Genomic DNA, 21,784 nt, shown 5'->3' with positions numbered 1-21,784 from the left:
TTATTGACAGTGGAAGTGTGTAGCTAATTGCGTATATAAAGGAAAACATGTTTCAGACATTGCATAGGAATGTTAAATAGCTCTTTCTTCACATGCTGGTATCAAATGATTTGTTTTGAAACTATACTACACAAAACAAGTTAAAGAACACCCACAATTGGAAGGCTGTGTGTTGCAATACACACCAGCCATGATTTCTTGAAATAAAATCGAGTGTTCTTTAACTTATTTTGGGTAGTATATATATTTTTATGTACACAATTTCTCGTTTAATACAAAAATATTAAAAAATAAATATACAATAAAACTGTTAACTGACGTGTCACAGCCATACTGACAAACAATAAGCACTCATAAGAAAAAAATTCAATTCAATGAAAACAAACTACAGGATCTCTATGCTGATGATTTCCAGAAAGTACTACTCCATATATTAGAATAAGACACAGGAATAGCCATCACAAAAGATATTCCCTTGATACATATCTTGAAAAGAACTAATGACTGATCTTGGTTGTGTTCAACTACTATGTAATGACCGCGGCTCTTGAATTTTGTGGCCTATCACACCAGCCTAATGTGCGAGGCAGAAAGACATAGTGTCACGGATTGTGGATATATACATTTTTGACACTTGCAAAATCCATGGTAACGGGTATGCTGTTGACAAACCAATGTTCAAAATTGGTTCACAATAGAATTGGAACCCATGATCAGAGTACAGGTGAGGTAGAAAGGGGTTCAAGATTACAGCACTCTTATAGTAATATGTATGTGTCTGTGTGTGTGTGTGTGTGTGTGTGTCTGTCTGTACTAGTCTGGACTAATGCCAGCCCACTGAGATACCTACCACTCTGACCATAAGGTAGAAGACTACTCTTTAGCCAATCATATTTCACAAAATGAAAGGCGGCTATGCTTGTTGTAAGAGGCGCCTACCGGGATCAGGTGGTAAGCCTCGCTGACTAGGTTGACGCATGTCATCGTATCCCCATTGTGTGGATCGCTGCTCATCATGTCAATCACTGGATTGTCTGGTCCAAACTTTATTATTTACAGACCACCGTTTTATAACTGGTATATTGCTGAGTGTGGCATTAAACAACAAAAACTAGTGAAATTGAAAATATTTTCTAACTCTATTGACACTTGTTCCTACTGGCTAAATTGTTTTTCATTTCTTTGTTTACAAATTCTGTTAAAATCCTGGGACTCGTTTCACAAAGCGATCTCAGAACTATGATTATCATAAGTCAGTGTTAAAGTATGGGACTTATGATCACTGTAGTGCTAAGATCGCTTTGTGCAAGAGGACCCCTGGATGGTCAGAGAAGGAAAATAGAAAAGAAACAGATTCTTTTCTGACCTACATAAAGTTATACGAACATGTTCGCAAGTCAATCTCGTCAGTCTTGCACTTTTAAGCACATTGAACCTATTTTTGCTTTGAACTATTTTACATCAAGTTTGCATTTGGAAAAGTAACAAAATAGGGTTTACAGATTTTTCTTGTTTCCACAAATTTTAGGGTTTGTAAACCAATTATTAACAAGAGTATCACCCAAATGACATTTTGTTCCCGGCTGTATGAATACTGAGCATTATACAGATATGCTGCCCTCGCGGAAGTTGGTCTTCCCGATGAGGGCGTTGATGAGCACGGTGTTGCCAGCCCTGTAGTCTTTGAGAGCTCTCTCCAACACTTCCTTGATGTTGTCCTCGTTTGTTCGGTCCAGACGATAGCCCTTCCCCCCGTAACCCTCGGCAACCACATCATAGTCGGAATACTGAAACAGGAAATAAGGTCCTGACCCCTCATTCAACTGCTAGTCTAAACTAAGACTACTTTTTTGGTCCCATTTCTTCCACATAAACCACCAGTCCAACAATGAGTGGACTGGACTAGTTGCCCTAATATATCGACCTATGAAAAGACAACTGAAGCAGATATTGCCTGTGGACATGGATAAACATGATAAACACAGGCAAACTAGGAAAATTTGTATTTTGGGGGGATCTTTTTTTTATAGACAGAGCAAAATACTATTTCTTACATAATGATTTTTGACATGCTCACAGATGACATCTTGACGGGGTTAACCTCTTTGGTCATATGGACATGGCATCTGACGTACCAGAAGGTCCATGGTTGGTATCCCATCATAGGACTCAGAAATATTATGGCCGCTACATTGGCATCCAACAAGGGACAAGGGACTGCTCAACAATCTGAGCAAAAGAAATCTCTGTTCCCTCTGGGGGTAGGGGGGTAGGGGGGTAGGAGGCACGGGTGGCCCAGTTGTCTAAGGCGCCGCGATTTGCAGTGCAGAGTTGCATCCCTTGGGTACGCCAGAAATCTATTATTGTAGGTTCGAATCCTGGTTCGCCCCAATAATGTTTCTAGATTTCTCAGCACCATACCTGTGCATGTGGGTTTCACCGAAGTGGTAAACGTATGAGACCTGCATCACTTTGGGCTTTCCACCTACATTAAGCTGACACACCATGATACAACTGGAATACTGTTAAAAGCAGCGTTAAACCCAACTCACTCACTCTGGGGAGTATGTAGCAGGGCATGGTTTCGAATCCCATCATACAGACAATGTTTCTTACCGCCAACTGACAGGCCACACTGCTCCCGAACATAGGCACTTGTTCCCTGGCGATCTGGGTCCAGCCAGCGTCATTCCCCACCAGGGCCAACACCGGGACCTGAGACAGAAATGCTACTGTATCACACAAAACACCATCATTAAACAACATGGACATGCTCATTTAGTTCAATTCCAAGAGTATAGACTATAATGTAATGTGAAAAGCAGTGCTTGTCATATGACAAAGCAATACATGGTGACCAGCCATTCGAATTCGAATTTTCAAAAACTAGTAAGTGTAACCTTAATTCACTTGTCCTTAGAATTTGTAGCTAGTTGATGTTTAGTGGCCTTACAAGTCTGATAATTACATTACAACAATGAGAAAAGAATTTGGCAGTCATCACTGTTTGTAACACTTCTGAAGACTGTTCCAGGAGATGGTCACTCCTTCTTCCTTCAATTTCAGAACAAATTTATTCTGACTTATACTAATTGCTTATCTCTCTCTCTCTTCAGAATAGTAGTGGAAACATCCTGTTCTGTTCCCAGAGAACAGAGAAAACATCTCACCCCAACGCACTGAGACCAGTAACGCATTACTCTTTTTTGTACCAACCGTGTAGTTGGGAAAAATATTCTGTTCTCATTAATCCATCAACTCTTCAGCACATGCGGGCACCCGACACACGTGTGTACAGAACTGCATTTGCGCAAGACTCAGAATTCTGTTGGGTGGATTAGTGCCCCTGACGTGTGCAGGATCTGCTGAGAGTGGGTTTGTACACTTTTCAAAGGGTATGGACAGGTAGCAGGTAACTAGTATTTACCTTATGTCTTGTAAATGTATCGACCTCAGCCACACTGTATCCCACAGTCCCATCTCCATAAATAACCCACACATCACTCTCGGGACGACACAGCTTGGCTCCCAGGGCAAACCCTCCTCCCACGCCCAGAGTCCCAAATGCTCCTGGGTCAAGCCAGTGGAGCGGGCCACGAGGTCTGAAAGGGGAGTGAATGCTCACAAAGTGTTTTTATTTAAGAAATAAATGACTTGTGGTCATTGTTTATCATACAATAAAACACCATTGGAGAATAAACCATGACGGGCAATTAACAACAACCACGAGTCGTTTATTTCTCATATGAGGTATGAACATTATGTACACCCTCTTTAAGGATGATGATGAAATGTGCACGCTTTAAAAATATTTACCCGTATTTTAATAATGATGACTCCCCATTTGAATCCGACTATGGCGTTGTTGGACAAGTCAATTTTATGCATAGGTGGGTATTTTCCGCATATTCTCACAATCAATGATGTCATGATGAAACAGTGTCAAGATGGAACATCCCCCGTGAATACACACAGCCTCTATGTCATGTGGTCGCTATTTGCAACCATTGAATCAAGTCATGGTCGGATTCCAGCGAGAGAGAAGCAAATATTTGCTCAGATCAATCAGCACTCAGAATACATCCCACAAACACATATTTCTCTTGCAACTTAAGCCATGACCTTGCAAAGGGTACGTTTCACACAAAGTTTATGCACAGAGTTGAGCTCATTTGACTTTGTTGGTCATAAATGGCCTTATTTCAATAGCAGACTAAAAAAGACACATGTGACTACTACAAAACAAGGTGGTCGTACATGTATGTAGTCATGGGTGATGGAGGAACGTAGCTGTAGCAGATACAAAACCTGTGAAGTGTTGATGAAGGGGAAGTGGGAATTACTAAATGATCAGCAAAGTGTGGACAAGGATGATGCGGCTACAAGGATTGTCACATGCTGTTGGGGTATGATGACACACCAGGACAGCCAGGTCACAACTCAGAGTTGGTTACTAGGGCTGGCTATCGATATAGATCAGAGAGGGAACTTTAACCAAATATGCAAGAAAGTCCTGAAATCAACATACCGTATTCGACGTAATAAGCTCCCCACTCTAATAAGCACTAATAATTTGCTAATATATTGGCAAGTGAACAATCCCAATTCCTTCCGATTGATCAATGTACACAAGACTTATTTATTCGTGTATAATACGCACTAGTGTGTTATATGCACCCTTAACTATGGGCAATTATTTTCTGGCAAAATATATCTATCATGTATAACACACACAGACTTTTCTTTTGTATCATTTCAGGCTGTCAGCATAAACCACGAAATTTATGATCTTTGACCAAAATTTTATTCTAATAAGAGCACCCCCATTTCTAATTTTGAGGGCACCCTGGGCGCTTATTACGTCGAATACGGTACATGTATTTCCTGCAACTGGTGAGCAGTTACATTTATGCATGGATTACTTTGTGAATATTTGGGATACAACAAAAACAGTTACTTTCTGTCTTTGACAATTGACATAATTGACAATGAGAAGAAAGTTTTGGTAAATCTGAACTATATTTCATCACAATAGTTTGTGTGAGTAATTATCGATGACAACAGTTTCATACTGATAATCGTTAATATTTCTCCCCATTGACGATAATTCCGATTATCAATCTTTTTAGCCAGCCCTGTTGGTTATACATGTACTAGGATTAGGATGTCAAACTAAAGTATCGCAGTAATTTTGTGGTGCCGTTCCACAAAGTGATCTTAGTATTACAACTATTGTAAGTCTAAGTTAAAGTATGGATGTATAGACTGTCTTAGCACTAAGACTGCTTTGTGGAATGTGGCCCTTATCTTCATTTCCCCTCTTGATGTAAGTGAGTGAATTTCCTTCAAAGTTGCAGTCTGCAGAATAGCAATCTTGTGAGCACTCGAGTCTGGACAAGACATATCAGTGACAGAATACTACAACCAATGATCCATTCTATCTAAGTACGACATGCACAAGCCACATGTAACCTTACAATCCTCACTTCAAGTCCCGCTAAAGGTGAGGTGTAATTGGGTTTAACGTCGCGTAAAGATTATTGCACTTATATAGCGATGTGCATGCACGTGTAGGTGTGTGTATGGCTGCTTGTACTAGTCCGGACTGATGCTGATTTATAGTGCTAGCTCACTGAGATACCATGCCGCAGTTTAACATGAATACCCAACTCAGACACAGTATACTGACTCCGAGCCAACCAGTCCTTGTTTTAGCCCCTTAATGCCAAGCGCCAGACAGGGTAACAACAAGCACAATCTTTTAATATCTTTTTGTATGACGCGGCCGGGGATCGAACCCTGGACCTTCCACTCTCTGGGCGGACGCTCTACCACAAGACCACGGAGGCGGTCTCAAGTCCCACTAAAGCACGAGAATCAAGAAGCATTGGGATCCATCTTACCCAAGGACAACTGGGACATATACTGTCACAACAAAACTTCTCTTCACATAACGGACACATCAGCATGAGAAATACACGCGGATGAATTCTGCTCAGTGCTACAGTGGAGCCACCTACCTGAGGATGTATGCTGCCGTGGCCACAAAGTCTCCGCCGTCCGCTACCAAGATGGCGTCGTCAGAGAGGACCTCTTCCACCGTCATCAACACCTTCAGGGGGTTCAAGTGGTTGTCTGGGATCTCCTCCGCCTTCTGCCTGGAATCCAGACAGTGAAACCAATGAGCTCACTTAGAAACAGGTGGTTTGAAGCGTTTAACCAGCACAGAAGTCACAAGCTTGATGACAAGTGATCTCTGTGGCACAGTTCATTCAGTTAAATAGTTCATGTACAAGAACATCTGACTCACGTACTCTGAAAACTGACATGGTTGTAACATTCCACTGTGCACCACGTCAGTTAACACTTAATACACCAGTCATGCTCCTGAATTAATGCATGACACATGATCTAAAGAATTTCCAAATCTTTTATCATTTATCAAATAAACCTACTACAGTAGAACATGGACATAACGAACTACAAGGGACCGAAGAAATCAGTTCTTTATATTCGTTGTTCGTTATATACGTTTTCGCTCGGAAACGTTCGCCATCTTGGCAAAAACAAAATACAATACAATTTTATACATGTTTCCTCCCGCATCTACCGGTGATTCAGTTAAAAAGCACCAAAATTTTAATGCAATGGTCGGACGAAATTGTATCGGAAGTTATTATTTGATCAGAATTAAGATTAACATAATGCAAGTTTAACTAGGTTGAATCGTCACGAGTAATTCTCAGAAACATTTTGCAGAATTTCAAACAGACAGACAGACAGACAAATTTATTCGGTACTTCAGGCCACCGGCCAATAATACAATGGAAATATACTGTATATATATTTGCATGCTGAGTAGATTTAATAATGATTTACCGTTCCACACTGTGTTTCCTTTCGATGTTCATGACTTGGGAGGGAAATTTACCTAAGCCTTTTATAATTTGTTCGTTTTCAGCTGACATAAGTCTTATAAAATTCTCAATAGAGGGAGGGGTAACGAGACGCTTGGGAAAAGAGTTTCTTCTTGCTCTTGAATACTGAATTTCAAACAAACTAGATACATGTCTCCGTACTTACTTGTTGGCTACCTCCTTCTCTTCATCCCGGTCTCTCAAGGTTTTCACCCAGTCAGGATCACACTTGTACCCTTTCATCCCCCGGGCAACGTCCACCATGAACGAGCCAACATCCCCCTGGACTGCCAGCGTCGGCTTCCAGAACATGTCCGAGTTCTACACAACACAAGCAGACATCAAGCTTAATTGCTGGATGTTTTCAAGTTTTAGAAGTGACGATAATAAAACTGATAATGAAGACCACTACATCTCATCTGGCTATGAAGGCAACAGTGTAAAATGTCAACAAGGACAGCCACTCAAAAGCTCTGATATTCAAACATTTTCTGCATAAATGTACTGAGGACTAACACTAAATCCTGCAGTTGTGAAAAAGCTATGGTGTCATCTAAAGATGAAACATACATGTCAAAGTTCAGCTTTGAAAGTCTTGTAGTATCTGAGGGTAAGACATTTACACAGCAAAACCTGCATATTAATAAAGAGAATTTAAGAGCATTGGCCCTGAGACCAATAAATGTAACAGCAATCTAAAAATGAAATCCAGGCTCACCTTGTAGAGTTGATCCTTGTCTCTATTCACAGCAATGATCTTTGAACGGCGGCTAAGAACACGTCCATAGCCAAGGCGAAAATCACAGATAGCACCTGCAAAGTTGAAAATCATTGTTAGTCTTGAATAATACCTCTCCCAGTTTACAAGGGCCACAGGATCCTATAAAGCAACTTAATAAAGGAATCTGTCCGAGCATAACCAGTTGCTGGGGACTCTCAGGTGCGTCTCCTCAATCAATGTCATTCTTCCTATGTTACATACCACCATCTTCCCCAGGCAAGGGACATAACTGACTGTTAAAGTTAAGTTTCCAGCCTTGCTGAACTAGGCTGCAATAATGGAGTGATATTTTGGCTGGACTAAAGAGTCTATGTATAGTCCAATAAAATTGCGTTAAAAAATTGACATTCGGTTTGTCAACTGCTATGCACATTTCGGTCGATTGTAGGATTTGTAAAGCATGTGTACCACCAACTCAACGCCAACAGATATTTTCCAAATCTCTCAATGCTTTAAATCAAGGTGCTCACGTGATTTGATGCACTTCTCGAAGTAAAACCCGTTTTATTACAATATGGATCTCTATAATCGATCTGATCGTCTTGACTGGGCGCCGCCATTTTGTGAAAAAGCAAATGCAAGTGATATGAGATGTGGAATCTTATTGGTCAAAGGAGGGACATAGAAGGGACATAACTCAAAACAGCCACTGCTGGCCAAAGGATCAAGCCCAGAAATTTCAGCCTAGTTCAGCAAGGGTGGAAACTGGACTTTTACAGCCAGTTAATGCCCTTGCCTTGGGAAGATGATACACCCACAGTTTGTGCCTACCTGCCAGGACGACCACGTCAGCCTCTCGGAGAGCATCCCTCCTGCGCTGACGGACCTGGATCTCACTCGACTTTCCCAGCAGCCCTCGGGACATCCCACCCAGGAAACAGGGGATCCCCAAACTCTGGAAAAATGCCAGATACATGTACACATATCTTAAACCACATGTTCTATACAAATATCATCCACATCAAGGGTGGATCCAGAATTTCTAAAAGGGAGGGGTCCAAATGTCAAAATCCTCTTTCAGATAATTTGACTGATGTGTGATGAGGAACACTTCCAGCCAATCATCAGCTGCAGGATCTCACCTCGATGGCCTTCCTCAGGTCCTCCACTGGGGTGGGAGGCAGGGTGGACTGACTTCCCAGCAGAATCACGGGCTTCTTGGCTCTGGACAACATCTCTATACTCTTTTGTACTGGAGACAAACACATTGAAAACACATAACATGATGAGGTATACTTGGGTGGAAGAGTGTGTGAACGTTGTTTAATGCTGGAGTCAGCAATGAGTGAATGAGTGAGTGAGTGAGTGAGTGAGTGAGTGAGTGAGTGAGTGGGTGGGTGGGTGGGTGGGTGGGTGAGTGAGTGAGTGAGTGAGTGAGTGAGTGGGTGGGTGGGTGGGTGAGTGAGTGAGTGAGTGGGTGGGTGGGTGGGTGGGTGAGTTGGTGGGTGAGTGAGTGAGTGAGTGGGTGGGTGGGTGGGTGGGTGAGTTGGTGGGTGGGTGAGTGAGTTGGTGGGTGGGTGAGTGAGTGAGTGAGAGAGAGAGAGAGTGAGAGAGAGAGTGAGTGAGTGAGTGAGTGACTTCCCAGCAGAATCACGGGCTTCTTGGCTCTGGACAACATCTCTATACTCTTTTGTACTGGAGACAAACACATTGAAAACACATAACATGATGAGGTATACTTGGGTGGAAGAGTGTGTGAATGTTGTTTAATGCTGGAGTCAGCAATGAGTGAATGAGTGAGTGAGTGAGTGAGTGAGTGAGTGAGTGAGTGGGTGGGTGGGTGGGTGAGTTAGTGGGTGAGTGAGTGAGTGAGTGAGTGAGTGAGTGAGTGAGTGAGTTGGTGGGTGACTGAGTGAGTTGGTGGGCGGGCAAGCGAGTGAGTGAGTGAGTGAGTGAGTGAGTGAGTGAGTGAGTGAGTGAGTGAGCGAGCGAGCGAGTGATTATTAATGGGTATTGTGAAATGAATGGGAATGTGTGGTCCTATTTAATTTGTTCTAAACATTATTAAATGGGTCCTGGTGATGGAAATCTTTTGGACTTTTCACTTTGTATAAATTCTTTTCTGAATATCTGATATGGACAGAACGCAAAGTACAAATTTTATCTGTGGTATGGATCCTGAAGTGAAGAAACTTTATTTAATATTATTGTCAGTAGTTTGAAAAGATGCAGTTTCTTATAAGATAGATATTATTACTGATTAAGTCATATCTAAGAATCTAAAGTTTGACATGTTACTGTGTGTTTTGGCACGACCTTCATATCTCTCATCAGGACCCTTAAACTTCAATACAGGAGTACCTGGCAGCCATGTATTAAAGGAACACAACCTACTCTGGGATCTAGTTGCCATGGGCCTCTCCACCTTCAAGGGAGTCATCTCCCTTTCTTCAAATGCTCCAGCAAACAGGTCATTAAGATGATTTTGTAAATACCTAAAATGATGGAAAATCAATTTTACAAAATAAACTCCATTGTTGTGCCACCACATTATCACTGGTGACATTTACATTTCAAACAATGCTACACTTGTATTCAAAAAGTACTTCAAAATATATTAAAATATTATAAAAACCTTTCAAATATGTCATTTGTACATCACATAGTAGGCAAGGAATAAAAAGATATATATTTAACAAAATACAATTTAAGAGTCATTGTACTTATATTGTCCATTATAATATCAATTTGGCAGTCAATAACAAGAAAATGAAATGATTGTTGTTCTTAACATTGTTTAATGCCATATTTAGCAATATTCCAGCTATATTTCACATTGGCCTTTAAAAAAACCCACACTCTTGGACCAGACAAACCAGTGATTGATAAGTGAGTGAGTTGTGTTTAATCACCGCTTTGAACAGAATTCAAGTTATAACATAGGGTGTCAGCTTAATGTGGGAGGAAAGCCCGAAGTGATGCAGGTTTCAGACCCAAGGACACGGGTATGGCTCTGACAACTAAGAAACATAATTGGGGCAACCTGGGATTCGAACCCACAATCAAAAGTTTCTGGCATGCCCAAGGGATGCAACTCTGCACAGCAAATTGCAGCTCATTAGATGACTGGGCCACCTGTGCCCCTTGATTTGATGGGCAATATCTCACACTGTCAAGTTTTTTTATTTTGTTTATTGTTTAACACAGCACACAGCTATACTCCAGCTATGTGATGGCAGTCAATAGATAATCAAGTTTGAACCAGACAGTCCAGTGATTGACAGCATAAGCATTTATCCACGCAATTAGGACATGATGAAGTCACTGAGCCTGACCACCCGATCCCGTTAGTCGCCTCTTATACCAAGCATGGGGTGCTGATGACCTATCCTAACCCAGTTGAAGTAAGACAACACGCCTAGGTTACTTGGAACTTGGAATTTGGAATCCCCATGAACTAGAAATGGAACCTCACCAGTTAATCACTTTCTGTACAAGTCCACCAGCCTTGTCCTTCATTCCGATCTCTTTCTTCACCATGGCGTAGGGATACAGTGTGTCAATGGGGAACTCGATAAACACTGGCCCTGGAGGACATTGTGACAAGAACTTTGTGTCATCAAATATGTTAAATTTATAACAGATTCGGTACGTGTTTATTACATAATTTGCAACCCCTTCCTACATTTTGTTTTGTTTTGTTCTGTATGTTATTTAACACTGTACTCAGCAATATTCCAGCTATATGACGGCAGTCTGTAAACAATCGAGTCTGGACCAGACAATCCAGTGATTGACATCATGAGCATCAATCCATGCAATTGGAATATGATGATATGCATCAACCTAACTTAAGTCAGCAAGCCTAACCACCAGATCCCATTAGTCGCCTCTTACGACAAGCATGGGTTGCTGAAGACCAGTTATAATCCAGATGCTCATGATTTCTTGCAACATTTAAGATATTCCAGGCTGTGCACTACTTTTTCTCATAATACTTCTTTGTCAACAGTTTGTCATCAACATTCCTCTTAAACATGTTCATAACATCACAAAATAAAGTATATAAACATAGTGCATAGTGTGCACTTCAGTATAATGTGCCTCAACCATTTTTGGGGTACAAGTTTTGTAGACAAGGGCTATTTCATATCTTGTGCGCAGTAAGAAACTACATTGTACCATTTTACTTGAATTTCCTGTTTTGCTAGGCATTGTTTAGTTTGCAGAGATTACTGTGTGTTTTTGTCTATTAAAATAAGACAGAAATAGCAATCAGCTGTACACAAATTTTCTCCCCAATCTACTGCTAACTTAGTTAGAAAATAATCCCAAGCCTCAGGCAGGGTAACTTTTGGTATGATGCAACCAGGTGTTCAAACCACCAATATTCCCCTTCATGGGGAAACGCTCTATGCACCACACCAGGGAAGCAAGCCATATGTGAAAGGAAAGCCCAATGAGCATGAATCAAGTTATAAGTCGTTACTATTTTGGTGAAGCCACACAATGGTGCTGCATATTTATTGGAAGAACATTGATTTAGTTGAAGGTGGGATTCAAACTCATGACCATTGGATCCTGACACTAAAAGGGAGACAACTCCTACCTGGAGTTCCAGACTGGGCCACCTGAAGTGCTTTCCGCACAGTGGGAACGATCTCTCGGATCTTCGTTATTGTCGCACAATATTTACACAAAGGTTTAAATAGAGACATCTGGTCTATATCTTGAAGAGCTCCACGACCCTGAAATTGTCAACATACCTACAATGAGACAAAACATGCTAAAACATGGAAAATGGAAGAGTACAAATTCATAAAATTGACACATGTATACCGTTTCGCCATATTGGAACTCTGACCAATAACCAATAATTTACATGTGAGTCCACATTTGCTCGTGTCCATTACACATGTTACACAGGAAACAGCAGCACCGACATGAATCCAATGGAGCATCAATGGGATCATTTGGGGCATAGGTAGTCTGTCTTACAGACCCTGATACAAATATATCAAATACAGCCCATGCAAGTCTAGATTACTGCAGTATCAAATGAAAAGAGTCTCTGGGCTCCCTTTTATTATATTTTTATTAAGATAATTGAACAACTGGTTTTTTTTCTGTATGGTATGTTCACTTCAGAGACTAGATGTTAGTCTAGGGGCATAGGGGTAGAGCCCTGTATTCTACCCACTTGTGTCAAACTTGGCATCATTGACCACTCCAATCAGTGAACTGTTGTTGGTTCAATTATTTTATTGCCTTTGAACTTCCTTAATGCCAGTCAACAGAATAAACATATATACTGTGTGTTGTTTTTAGGAAAACACTGTTTATTGTTAGTAAGGAAGTGTTTTACTCAGTGCTAATAAGTGGTGCTATTTGCTGTTTGATTGGATTAAGGTAAGGATATGTATTGGTGGGGGAGTTTGCATTGATTTTGAGTCGCATTTTTGGCTAAGGGTCAGCAGTCGTATTAATTTGGAGACACATTAATTCCAAGATTTACAGTACATATTTTATGTGAACAACAAACACTGGCATGTTTTCCAGATCTGGTTTTCCAGAACCAGTACCGTTTTCTATTTTGATCTGGAAACCTTATTGAAAGTATACATATTTGGAGCTGACATGTATGAGGAAGAGATTAGTATGTACATGACGTGCAGCCAAAAGGAGATGTAGAAGTGCTGTATGTACCTTTAACAGTGTGGCAGCAGCGCCACCTATGAGGAGAAGTGGCGACTCCGCCATCTGGGCATTCTTGACGGCAGTCACAGTATTGGTGAGGCCTGGAAAACAATCCACCCGATCATCATCATGTCTTCATGGCTCTTGATGCAAATAGTGTAGATCAGTTTATGTATTTACTTCCCGAAAGTGTGTTCGGTTTACTGCATCGTTATTACTCTTATATACACTACGTTCCTCCGTCATGAGTGAATACATACAGTTGCTTGGCAGTGCAGATGCTATTGGGGAAACCAGCAATTACTCAGACCAGTGAGCGCTACGATTACAACGTACAAACAGTGAGGGAAACCGGCGATTACTCAGACCAGCGAGTGCTACGATTACAATGTACAAACGGTGAGGGAAACCGGCGATTACTCAGACCAGCGAGTGCTACGATTACAATGTACAAACGGTGAGGGAAACCGGCGATTACTCCGACCAGCTAGCGCTACGATTACAACGTACAAACGGTGAGGGAAACCAGCGATTACTCAGACCAGCGAGTGCTACAATTACAACGAACAAACGGTGAGGGAAACCAGCGATTACTCAGACCAGCTAGCGCTACGATTACAACGTACAAACGGTGAGGGAAACCAGCGATTACTCAGACCAGCGAGTGCTACAATTACAACGTACAAACAGTGAGGGAAACAAGAGATTACTCAGACCAGCGAGTGCTACAATTACAACGTACAAACAGTGAGGGAAACAAGAGATTACTCAGACCAGCTAGCGCTACGATTACAACGTACAAACAGTGAGGGAAACCGGCGATTACTCAGACCAGTGACCGCTACGATTACAACGAACAAACGGTGAGGGAAACCGGCGATTACTCAGACCAGCGAGTGTTACGATTACAACGTACAAACGGTGAGGGAAACCAGCGATTACTCAGACCAGCTAGTGTTACGATTACAACGTACAAACGGTGAGGGAAACCAGCGATTACTCGGACCAGTGAGCGCTACGATTACAACGTACAAACAGTGAGGGAAACCAGCGATTACTCAGACCAGTGAGCGCTACGATTACAACGTACAAACGGTGAGGGAAACCAGCGATTACTCAGACCAGTGAGCGCTATGATGACAACGTACAAACGGTGAGGGAAACCAGCGATTACTCAGACCAGTGAGCGCTATGATGACAACGTACAAACGGTGAGGGAAACCAGCGATTACTCAGACCAGTGAGCGCTACAATTACAACGTACAAACGGTGAGGGAAACCAGCGATTACTCAGACCAGCGAGTGCTATGATGACAACGTACAAACGGTGAGGGAAACAAGAGATTACTCAGACCAGCTAGTGTTACGATTACAACATACAATTGGTGAGAGAAACCAGCGATTACTCAGACCAGTGAGCGCTACAATTACAACGTACAAACGGTGAGGGAAACCAGCGATTACTCAGACCAGCGAGTGCTACGATTACAATGTACAAACGGTGAGGGAAACAAGAGATTACTCAGACCAGCGAGTGCTACGATTACAACATACAATTGGTGAGGGAAACCAGCGATTACTCAGACCAGTGAGCGCTACGATTACAACGTACAAACGGTGAGGGAAACCAGCGATTACTCAGACCAGTGAGCGCTACGATTACAACATACAATTGGTGAGGGAAACCAGCGATTACTCAGACCAGTGAGCGCTACAATTACAACGTACAAACGGTGAGGGAAACCAGCGATTACTCAGACCAGCGAGTGCTATGATGACAACGTACAAAAGGTGAGGGAAACCAGCGATTACTCAGACCAGTGAGCGCTACAATTACAACGTACAAACGGTGAGGGAAACCAGCGATTACTCAGACCAGCGAGTGCTATGATGACAACGTACAAACGGTGAGGGAAACAAGAGATTACTCAGACCAGCTAGTGTTACGATTACAACATACAATTGGTGAGAGAAACCAGCGATTACTCAGACCAGTGAGCGCTACAATTACAACGTACAAACGGTGAGGGAAACCAGCGATTACTCAGACCAGCGAGTGCTACGATTACAATGTACAAACGGTGAGGGAAACAAGAGATTACTCAGACCAGCGAGTGCTACGATTACAACATACAATTGGTGAGGGAAACCAGCGATTACTCAGACCAGTGAGCGCTACGATTACAACGTACAAACGGTGAGGGAAACCAGCGATTACTCAGACCAGTGAGCGCTACGATTACAACATACAATTGGTGAGGGAAACCAGCGATTACTCAGACCAGTGAGCGCTACAATTACAACGTACAAACGGTGAGGGAAACCAGCGATTACTCAGACCAGCGAGTGCTACGATTACAATGTACAAACGGTGAGGGAAACAAGAGATTACTCAGACCAGCGAGTGCTACGATTACAACATACAATTGGTGAGGGAAACCAGCGATTACTCAGACCAGTGAGCGCTACGATTACAACGTACAAACGGTGAGGGAAACCAGCGATTACTCAGACCAGTGAGCGCTACGATTACAACATACAATTGGTGAGGGAAACCAGCGATTACTCAGACCAGTGAGCGCTACAATTACAACGTACAAACGGTGAGGGAAACCAGCGATTACTCAGACCAGCGAGTGCTACGATTACAATGTACAAACGGTGAGGAAAACAAGAGATTACTCAGACCAGCTAGTGTTACGATTACAACATACAATTGGTGAGGGAAACCAGCGATTACTCAGACCAGCTAGTGTTACAATTACAACGTACAAACGGTGAGGGAAACCAGCGATTACTCAGACCAGTGAGCGCTATGATGACAACGTACAAACAGTGAGGGAAACAAGAGATTACTCAGACAAGTGACCGCTACCATTACAACGTACGAACGGTGTACATACGAACTCTTTGTGAAACTGGCAGGGTTCATGCATGGACTAGGACAGGTCTGACTTCATTGAGTCGTAAGCTGTTGTCAATATGGCTACTATTAAAGCATACACATTTATGGGCTAAAACTGATCTGTGTGACTACTGTGAAGTACCTGGTCCTGCTGTTACCGCAGCCACTCCCACTGTCCCTGATAAACGGGCAACAGCGTCAGCCGCAAACACCGCCGTCACCTGCCCGATAAAACAACAACAGTACAATATTTCCTCTAATGAGAATAGGAGCTGATAAGGCTTATGTAATTTCCTTTTCACTTCGTATCACAAACACAAAATGCAATTTATGAAAACTAGTCAAACAAGTCACTGATTTTAGATCACTCAAATCAATCAACTTGAAGACCAATTCTAACCTGGAATCCTAAAAGTTTCGCAAATTAGATGCCTCTTACAGCTAGCATTGGGGTGGTGGGGACACATTCTACCCATGGGGTAACCAGCCCCCATTTTATCCGGTTAAAGCATGAGAAGAGTGACCTGGGATTTCCTACAGGGCATGTTCAGTCTAACTAATAGAAATAGGGGGCTCTTATTAGAATATCATTTTGGTGAGAGAAAAAACAGAGTTGAAAGATAAATTTCGTGGTTTATGCTGACAGCCTGAAATGTTTATATACGACAGATATATTTTTCCAGCATTTAATTGCCCATAATTGAGGGTGCATATTACACATGAGTGCATATTATACACGAATAAATAGGTCTTGTGTACATTGATCAATCGGAAGGGGTGCTAATTGGGATTGTTCACTAGCTCATATATTAGCAAATATCGCCGTGGGCGCTTATTAGAGTGGATGCTTATTACGTCGAATATGGTAACTATTAACGCCTATTCCGACTAGTACCTGTTCAGCCTTATCTTCAAGAATCATATCTTTTCCTTATATGAAGCGACCCATTTATTATAATTTATTGATCTAATAATTTATCTTCATTCAGTCTACTCTAGTTATCTAATTTGATCGTTTATACAAATATTTATTTATTTTTTTATTTGATATTACCATCTTCTTGTTTTATTTATTCACCTACTTCCTTTATCTTACTGTTATTATTTTTGAGAATATATTGCAATGTACCGTCAACTTTTCAATAATTTACCTAATTTACAATTGCCATTGTTACCATGGATACTACTCACGCCCAAGACCAATACTACTTGTTTCTGATATAACCACTTACACGAAAAAACCTGTTCACTGCTATCACTGCCGCTAACATATATTGACATGTACTATGCTCACTAAATACAAAAGTAAAAATGTTTAACGCTCTGCTACTTTATTGTGTATATATATAGAATACTAAACGGGCTCCCATGTAAAACCGATTTTATGAAACAGTGAATAGTTCTGGTATAAGTTTCATAAAATTTGTATTACAGGGGGGCGAGTTTAGTATTTTATTTATTACTTGACATTTATAAGTCTTTTCAGAATTTCACTGCCGTGTGTGAATAGGTGAATAGGCTGACACCTAAACGATCCACAGCATAATCCAATTGAGTTTAACAGAATAATACTTCAAACATGTCAAAAGTTGACACATATTAATTTAATACCATACAACGGCCCACCTTTAGAATTCAGGCGTCTGTTCCACAAAGTTATCGAAGCGCTAAGGTTATCGTAACTCACATACTTCAACCTACTCTTATGACTGTTGTTGCGCTACAGTACGATCGCCTTGTGGAACGAGGGCCTGCACCACAGAGTTTACAATCACGCCACAATACTCTATGACGTAAATTGTGGAATTTTGTTGCAAGATCCACTGGAAATACAATGCCAGGTGATGTCAGCCTAGCAACAGGGTTGCTGGGGTCATCGAGTGTGAATAAGCTCCTCTCAGTCATCTATCATCTCCACACGCAATGTTGTTGAATAAGCCATGGAATGTTGAGAGCTTTCAATATTTGTTTATGAAACGTGTTCCCGTAGTACATTAACACGAGTTTTAGTATAACACAATGTGTAGTACTAGTTATGTTTATTGATCTCTTCACGGGCAAATAATAAATGATTGTTAATATGTTTATATTATACCTCATGTCTTGTATCAACGACCCGTATTCCCAGCCTCTCACAGGCCACCAGTATGGGGGAAATATGGCCGCCGACCAGGGTAAACACATACTTCACTCCATGTTCCTGGAATAAACAAATAAACAGAGATAGAGTCACCAAGTTCTGTATTTTCTGGAATATCTGCAATATTAGATTAATATGATAGACTGACTGACTGAGTATGGTTTTACGCCGCTTTTAGCAATATTCCAGCAATATCACGGCGGGGGACACCAGAAATGGGCTTCACACATTGTACCCATGTCGGGAATCGAACCCGGGTCTTCGGCGTGACGAGCGAACGCTTTAACCACTAGGCTACCGGACCGCCCCTAATATGATAGAACAGTACTACAAGAATATTCAACCATAAATAACAAGTTTGACAAAAGCAGCATTCACATTTCATGAGTTACCTAAGCAGGACTAAACTGTACATATGCCTACATTGTGTTCTTGTTTTCTCCCCTCACTGCTGAGTGCCAAGTCAGGTATCAATAAGTGCCAACTTTTAACGTCTTTTGGTATGACGTACATGACTTGGTCAGGAATCGGACCACTGACCTTCTGCTCTCCGGGCAGACACTCTATCCACCATGTCCACTGGATTTGTTTTTTTCATATTTGTATAATGAAACAATCAGCAACAGGGGTCTGTGAGTGAGTGAGTGAGTATGGTTTTACGCCGCTTTTAGCAATATTCCAGCAATATCACGGCGTGGGACACCAGAAATGGGCTTCACACATTGTACCCATGTCAGGAATCGAACCCAGGTATTCGGCATGACAAGCGAGGGGTCTGTGAATAAACTGAATCCAAAGTCTCCTCTTATGACAAGCATAGGTTGCTGGGGACCTATATTCTTACCTGGAATCATCATGGGGATCTATACACCAGATTGTGCAGATGGGTTTTAGTGTTTGTAAGCGTAACGTAGTGTAGTGTTTGTAAGTGTAACCATGGCAATGTGGTCATGATGGTGTAGAGATTGTAAGTGTAGAGTAGTGTAGTGATTGTAAGTGTAACCATGGCAACATGGTCATGATGGTGTAGTGATTGTAAGTGTAACCATGGCAACATGGTCATGATGGTGTAGAGATTGCAAGTGTAACCATGGTAACATCATCATGATCATATATTTACCTTCAGAACATCTGCTACTATGTCTCCTCCATTTCTCTTGGTTTGTGCATCAACCTATAACATCATCATGATCATAAGTGAGACAAATAAACAACAGTTCAAAACAATATCACATGAATATGATACACACTAATCAAAAGAAATTAAAGACCACCTGATTCTTTCACATTACTATCATTAATCTGTCAGGTCATTACAGTATAGAGGCTTGAAAATTGGGAACAAGACAATATATGCTACAGTATATATGTATGCTATGACAGATTAACTATAGTAATATGAGTGAGTGAGTGAGTGAGTTTGGTTTTACGCCGCTTTTAGCAATATTCCAGCAATATCACGATGGGGGACACCAGAAATGGGCTTCACACATTGTACCCATGTAGGGAATCGAACCCGGGTCTGCGGCGTGACGATCGAATGCTTTAACCACTAGGCTACCCGACCGCCCCTATAGTAATATGAAAGAATAGGGTGTTCTTCAACTTCTTTTGAGTAGCATATATCTTTGGTTTCCTTATTTTCAGGCCTCTGTGTCCATTCATTGTCTCTGAAACGTCCTACATGTATATAAACACTATTCTGGGATAGAATGTTAGCATGAAAGTCAAGGTGGGTCCCCATATTCAAATACTATAGCAGCAAACCTCTTGATTTTGAAAACTGCTATGAGATATAAACATGTGGAATAGGTTGATTTAATCATAAATAAATTGCAAGTGAATCCATGTCATTTGATTGGCTAACCAAGCAGTCTGTGAAGATATTATTGTTGACATATATATCTATAAGAAGTGACTTCAATATCTTCTTGTGTTTATGGAGTTATAAACAAAACCATCTGGTGTGCACATTTTGCATACATCTGATACATGGATTTACATAGTATGCACACATGGTTTTACAATTATTTCAACACAAAATAATAATGAAAACAATTAAAGTGATGACTCTTTCCCCATCATAATTTTTTTAGTACTGAAAATTTCCTATCATTTGGGGGCCTAACCCTATGGATTGTAAAGGGATATTTGATCTGAAATGTGGTCCAAGGGCTGAGGATAGACCCTACCCATCTTCCCGAGGCAAGGGAGTTAACTGATGATAAAATGTCCAGTTTCCATCCTTGCCATACTAAGCTAGAATTTCAGAGTTATATTTTGACTGGACTAATGAGTCCACAAATAGTCCACTCAAAATCATGTAACGAATTTGACATCTGGCTCATCAAATGCTGCACAGATTTTGGTTGATTGCAGGATTTGCAACACATGTCCACCCTCAAATTGGAGTTGACAGATATTTTTCAAACCTTTTCATGTTTTTAATCAAGGTGCTCAAGTCATTTGATGCACTTTGCAAGGTAAAACCTGTTTTATTTCAATATAGATCTTGCTTATCGATCAGAACATCTTGACTGGGCGAATGAAGCAAATGAAAGTCATCATGAGTAATATGATATATGTGGAATCTGATTGTCAATAGACGGGACATAGAAGGTATGTAACTTGTAATAACCACTGGTAGCGCTACGATTGAGCCACGAAATTCCAGTCAAGTTCGGCAAGGTTGGAAAAAGGACTTTTACTGAACGTTAACTTCCTTGCCTTGGGAAAATGACTCAAACCTTAACACAACTAGCTAACCCTAAAGTTTGAAGAGGCATGAGAGGTCTGTGAAGCTAGAGCCACAGCCAGCAGCTGAGCTAATAAAGGCCATAAGAAAACAATACTGAATTATAAAGATCCAAAATATGTGGCTGTTTTTGTCAAATAATAATTTGGTTCTGCAAGTTTTGACAAGTGCCAAATAAGTTTTAACAGGTCAATAGATCAAACTAGTTTAACCACAACAGTTTTTATCTCAATGTTCAGTTTCATATCAATATCTGACCAAAGCAGCTAACTTTTGAAAAATCATGTAAGATGTAAGAAAACATTGCAATATTCAAAGAGACATGACATAGACAACATGTCTGATGGACACGGACAGCACTAAGGTACAAAGTTCACAATCTAAATATTCTCAATTCTATAAACAATTCCGTGATATCATGGATGGCTAAGAGGCACACCTTATGGAACCATTGATAGAAAATGCCAAAACGTTTCAGCAAGAAGACAACGCCGATTGTAGCAGCTGACAAGCTAACGGGAACTGCAAAATTTGTAAAATTCTTCTGCAAGTCTCCAAAGTAGCGATCCCATGACGCCATGTTGAATGAAATGGCCTTGACATTGCTGTACAAAGGTTAATATTTTGAATTTAAATGCACACAGACATA

General features: G+C 41.1%; 1 protein-coding gene across 1 annotated transcript; it reads right to left on the bottom strand.

Annotated features, from left to right (window-relative positions):
* Positions 1 to 1,010: 1,010 nt before the first annotated feature.
* On the bottom strand, positions 1,011 to 21,725 carry LOC124151668 (2-hydroxyacyl-CoA lyase 2-like). Its single transcript, XM_046524253.2, has 16 exons — positions 21,575 to 21,725; positions 19,501 to 19,554; positions 18,336 to 18,440; positions 16,383 to 16,461; positions 13,345 to 13,436; positions 12,248 to 12,386; positions 11,114 to 11,225; positions 10,033 to 10,133; positions 8,781 to 8,890; positions 8,470 to 8,593; positions 7,636 to 7,730; positions 7,084 to 7,238; positions 6,021 to 6,158; positions 3,428 to 3,602; positions 2,617 to 2,715; positions 1,011 to 1,787 (listed from the first exon to the last, which is right to left on the bottom strand). Exons 1-16 carry the CDS (start codon positions 21,713 to 21,715, stop codon positions 1,602 to 1,604), a joined length of 1,905 nt encoding a protein of 634 aa, XP_046380209.2. The 5' UTR covers positions 21,716 to 21,725; the 3' UTR covers positions 1,011 to 1,601.
* Positions 21,726 to 21,784: the final 59 nt, after the last annotated feature.

Source organism: Haliotis rufescens, unplaced genomic scaffold (assembly GCF_023055435.1).
Source record: "Haliotis rufescens isolate VD_foot unplaced genomic scaffold, xgHalRufe1.0.p SCAF_6, whole genome shotgun sequence".
NCBI lineage: Eukaryota > Metazoa > Mollusca > Gastropoda > Lepetellida > Haliotidae > Haliotis > Haliotis rufescens.
This window is presented reverse-complemented; position numbering and strand designations above follow the sequence as displayed.

Bases quoted from the DNA above. Each gene is read 5' to 3' on its own strand.
- LOC124151668 (XM_046524253.2), bottom strand. From the start codon at position 21,715: ATGGCGTCATGGGATCGCTACTTTGGAGACTTGCAGAAGAATTTTACA. The intron at 16,462-18,335 runs GTATAATATAAA...TTTATCGGGCAG, and splicing joins TCGTTGATACAAGACATGAG to GTGACGGCGGTGTTTGCGGC. The intron at 3,603-6,020 runs GTAGGTGGCTCC...CTCCCCTTTCAG, and splicing joins ACGGCAGCATACATCCTCAG to ACCTCGTGGCCCGCTCCACT.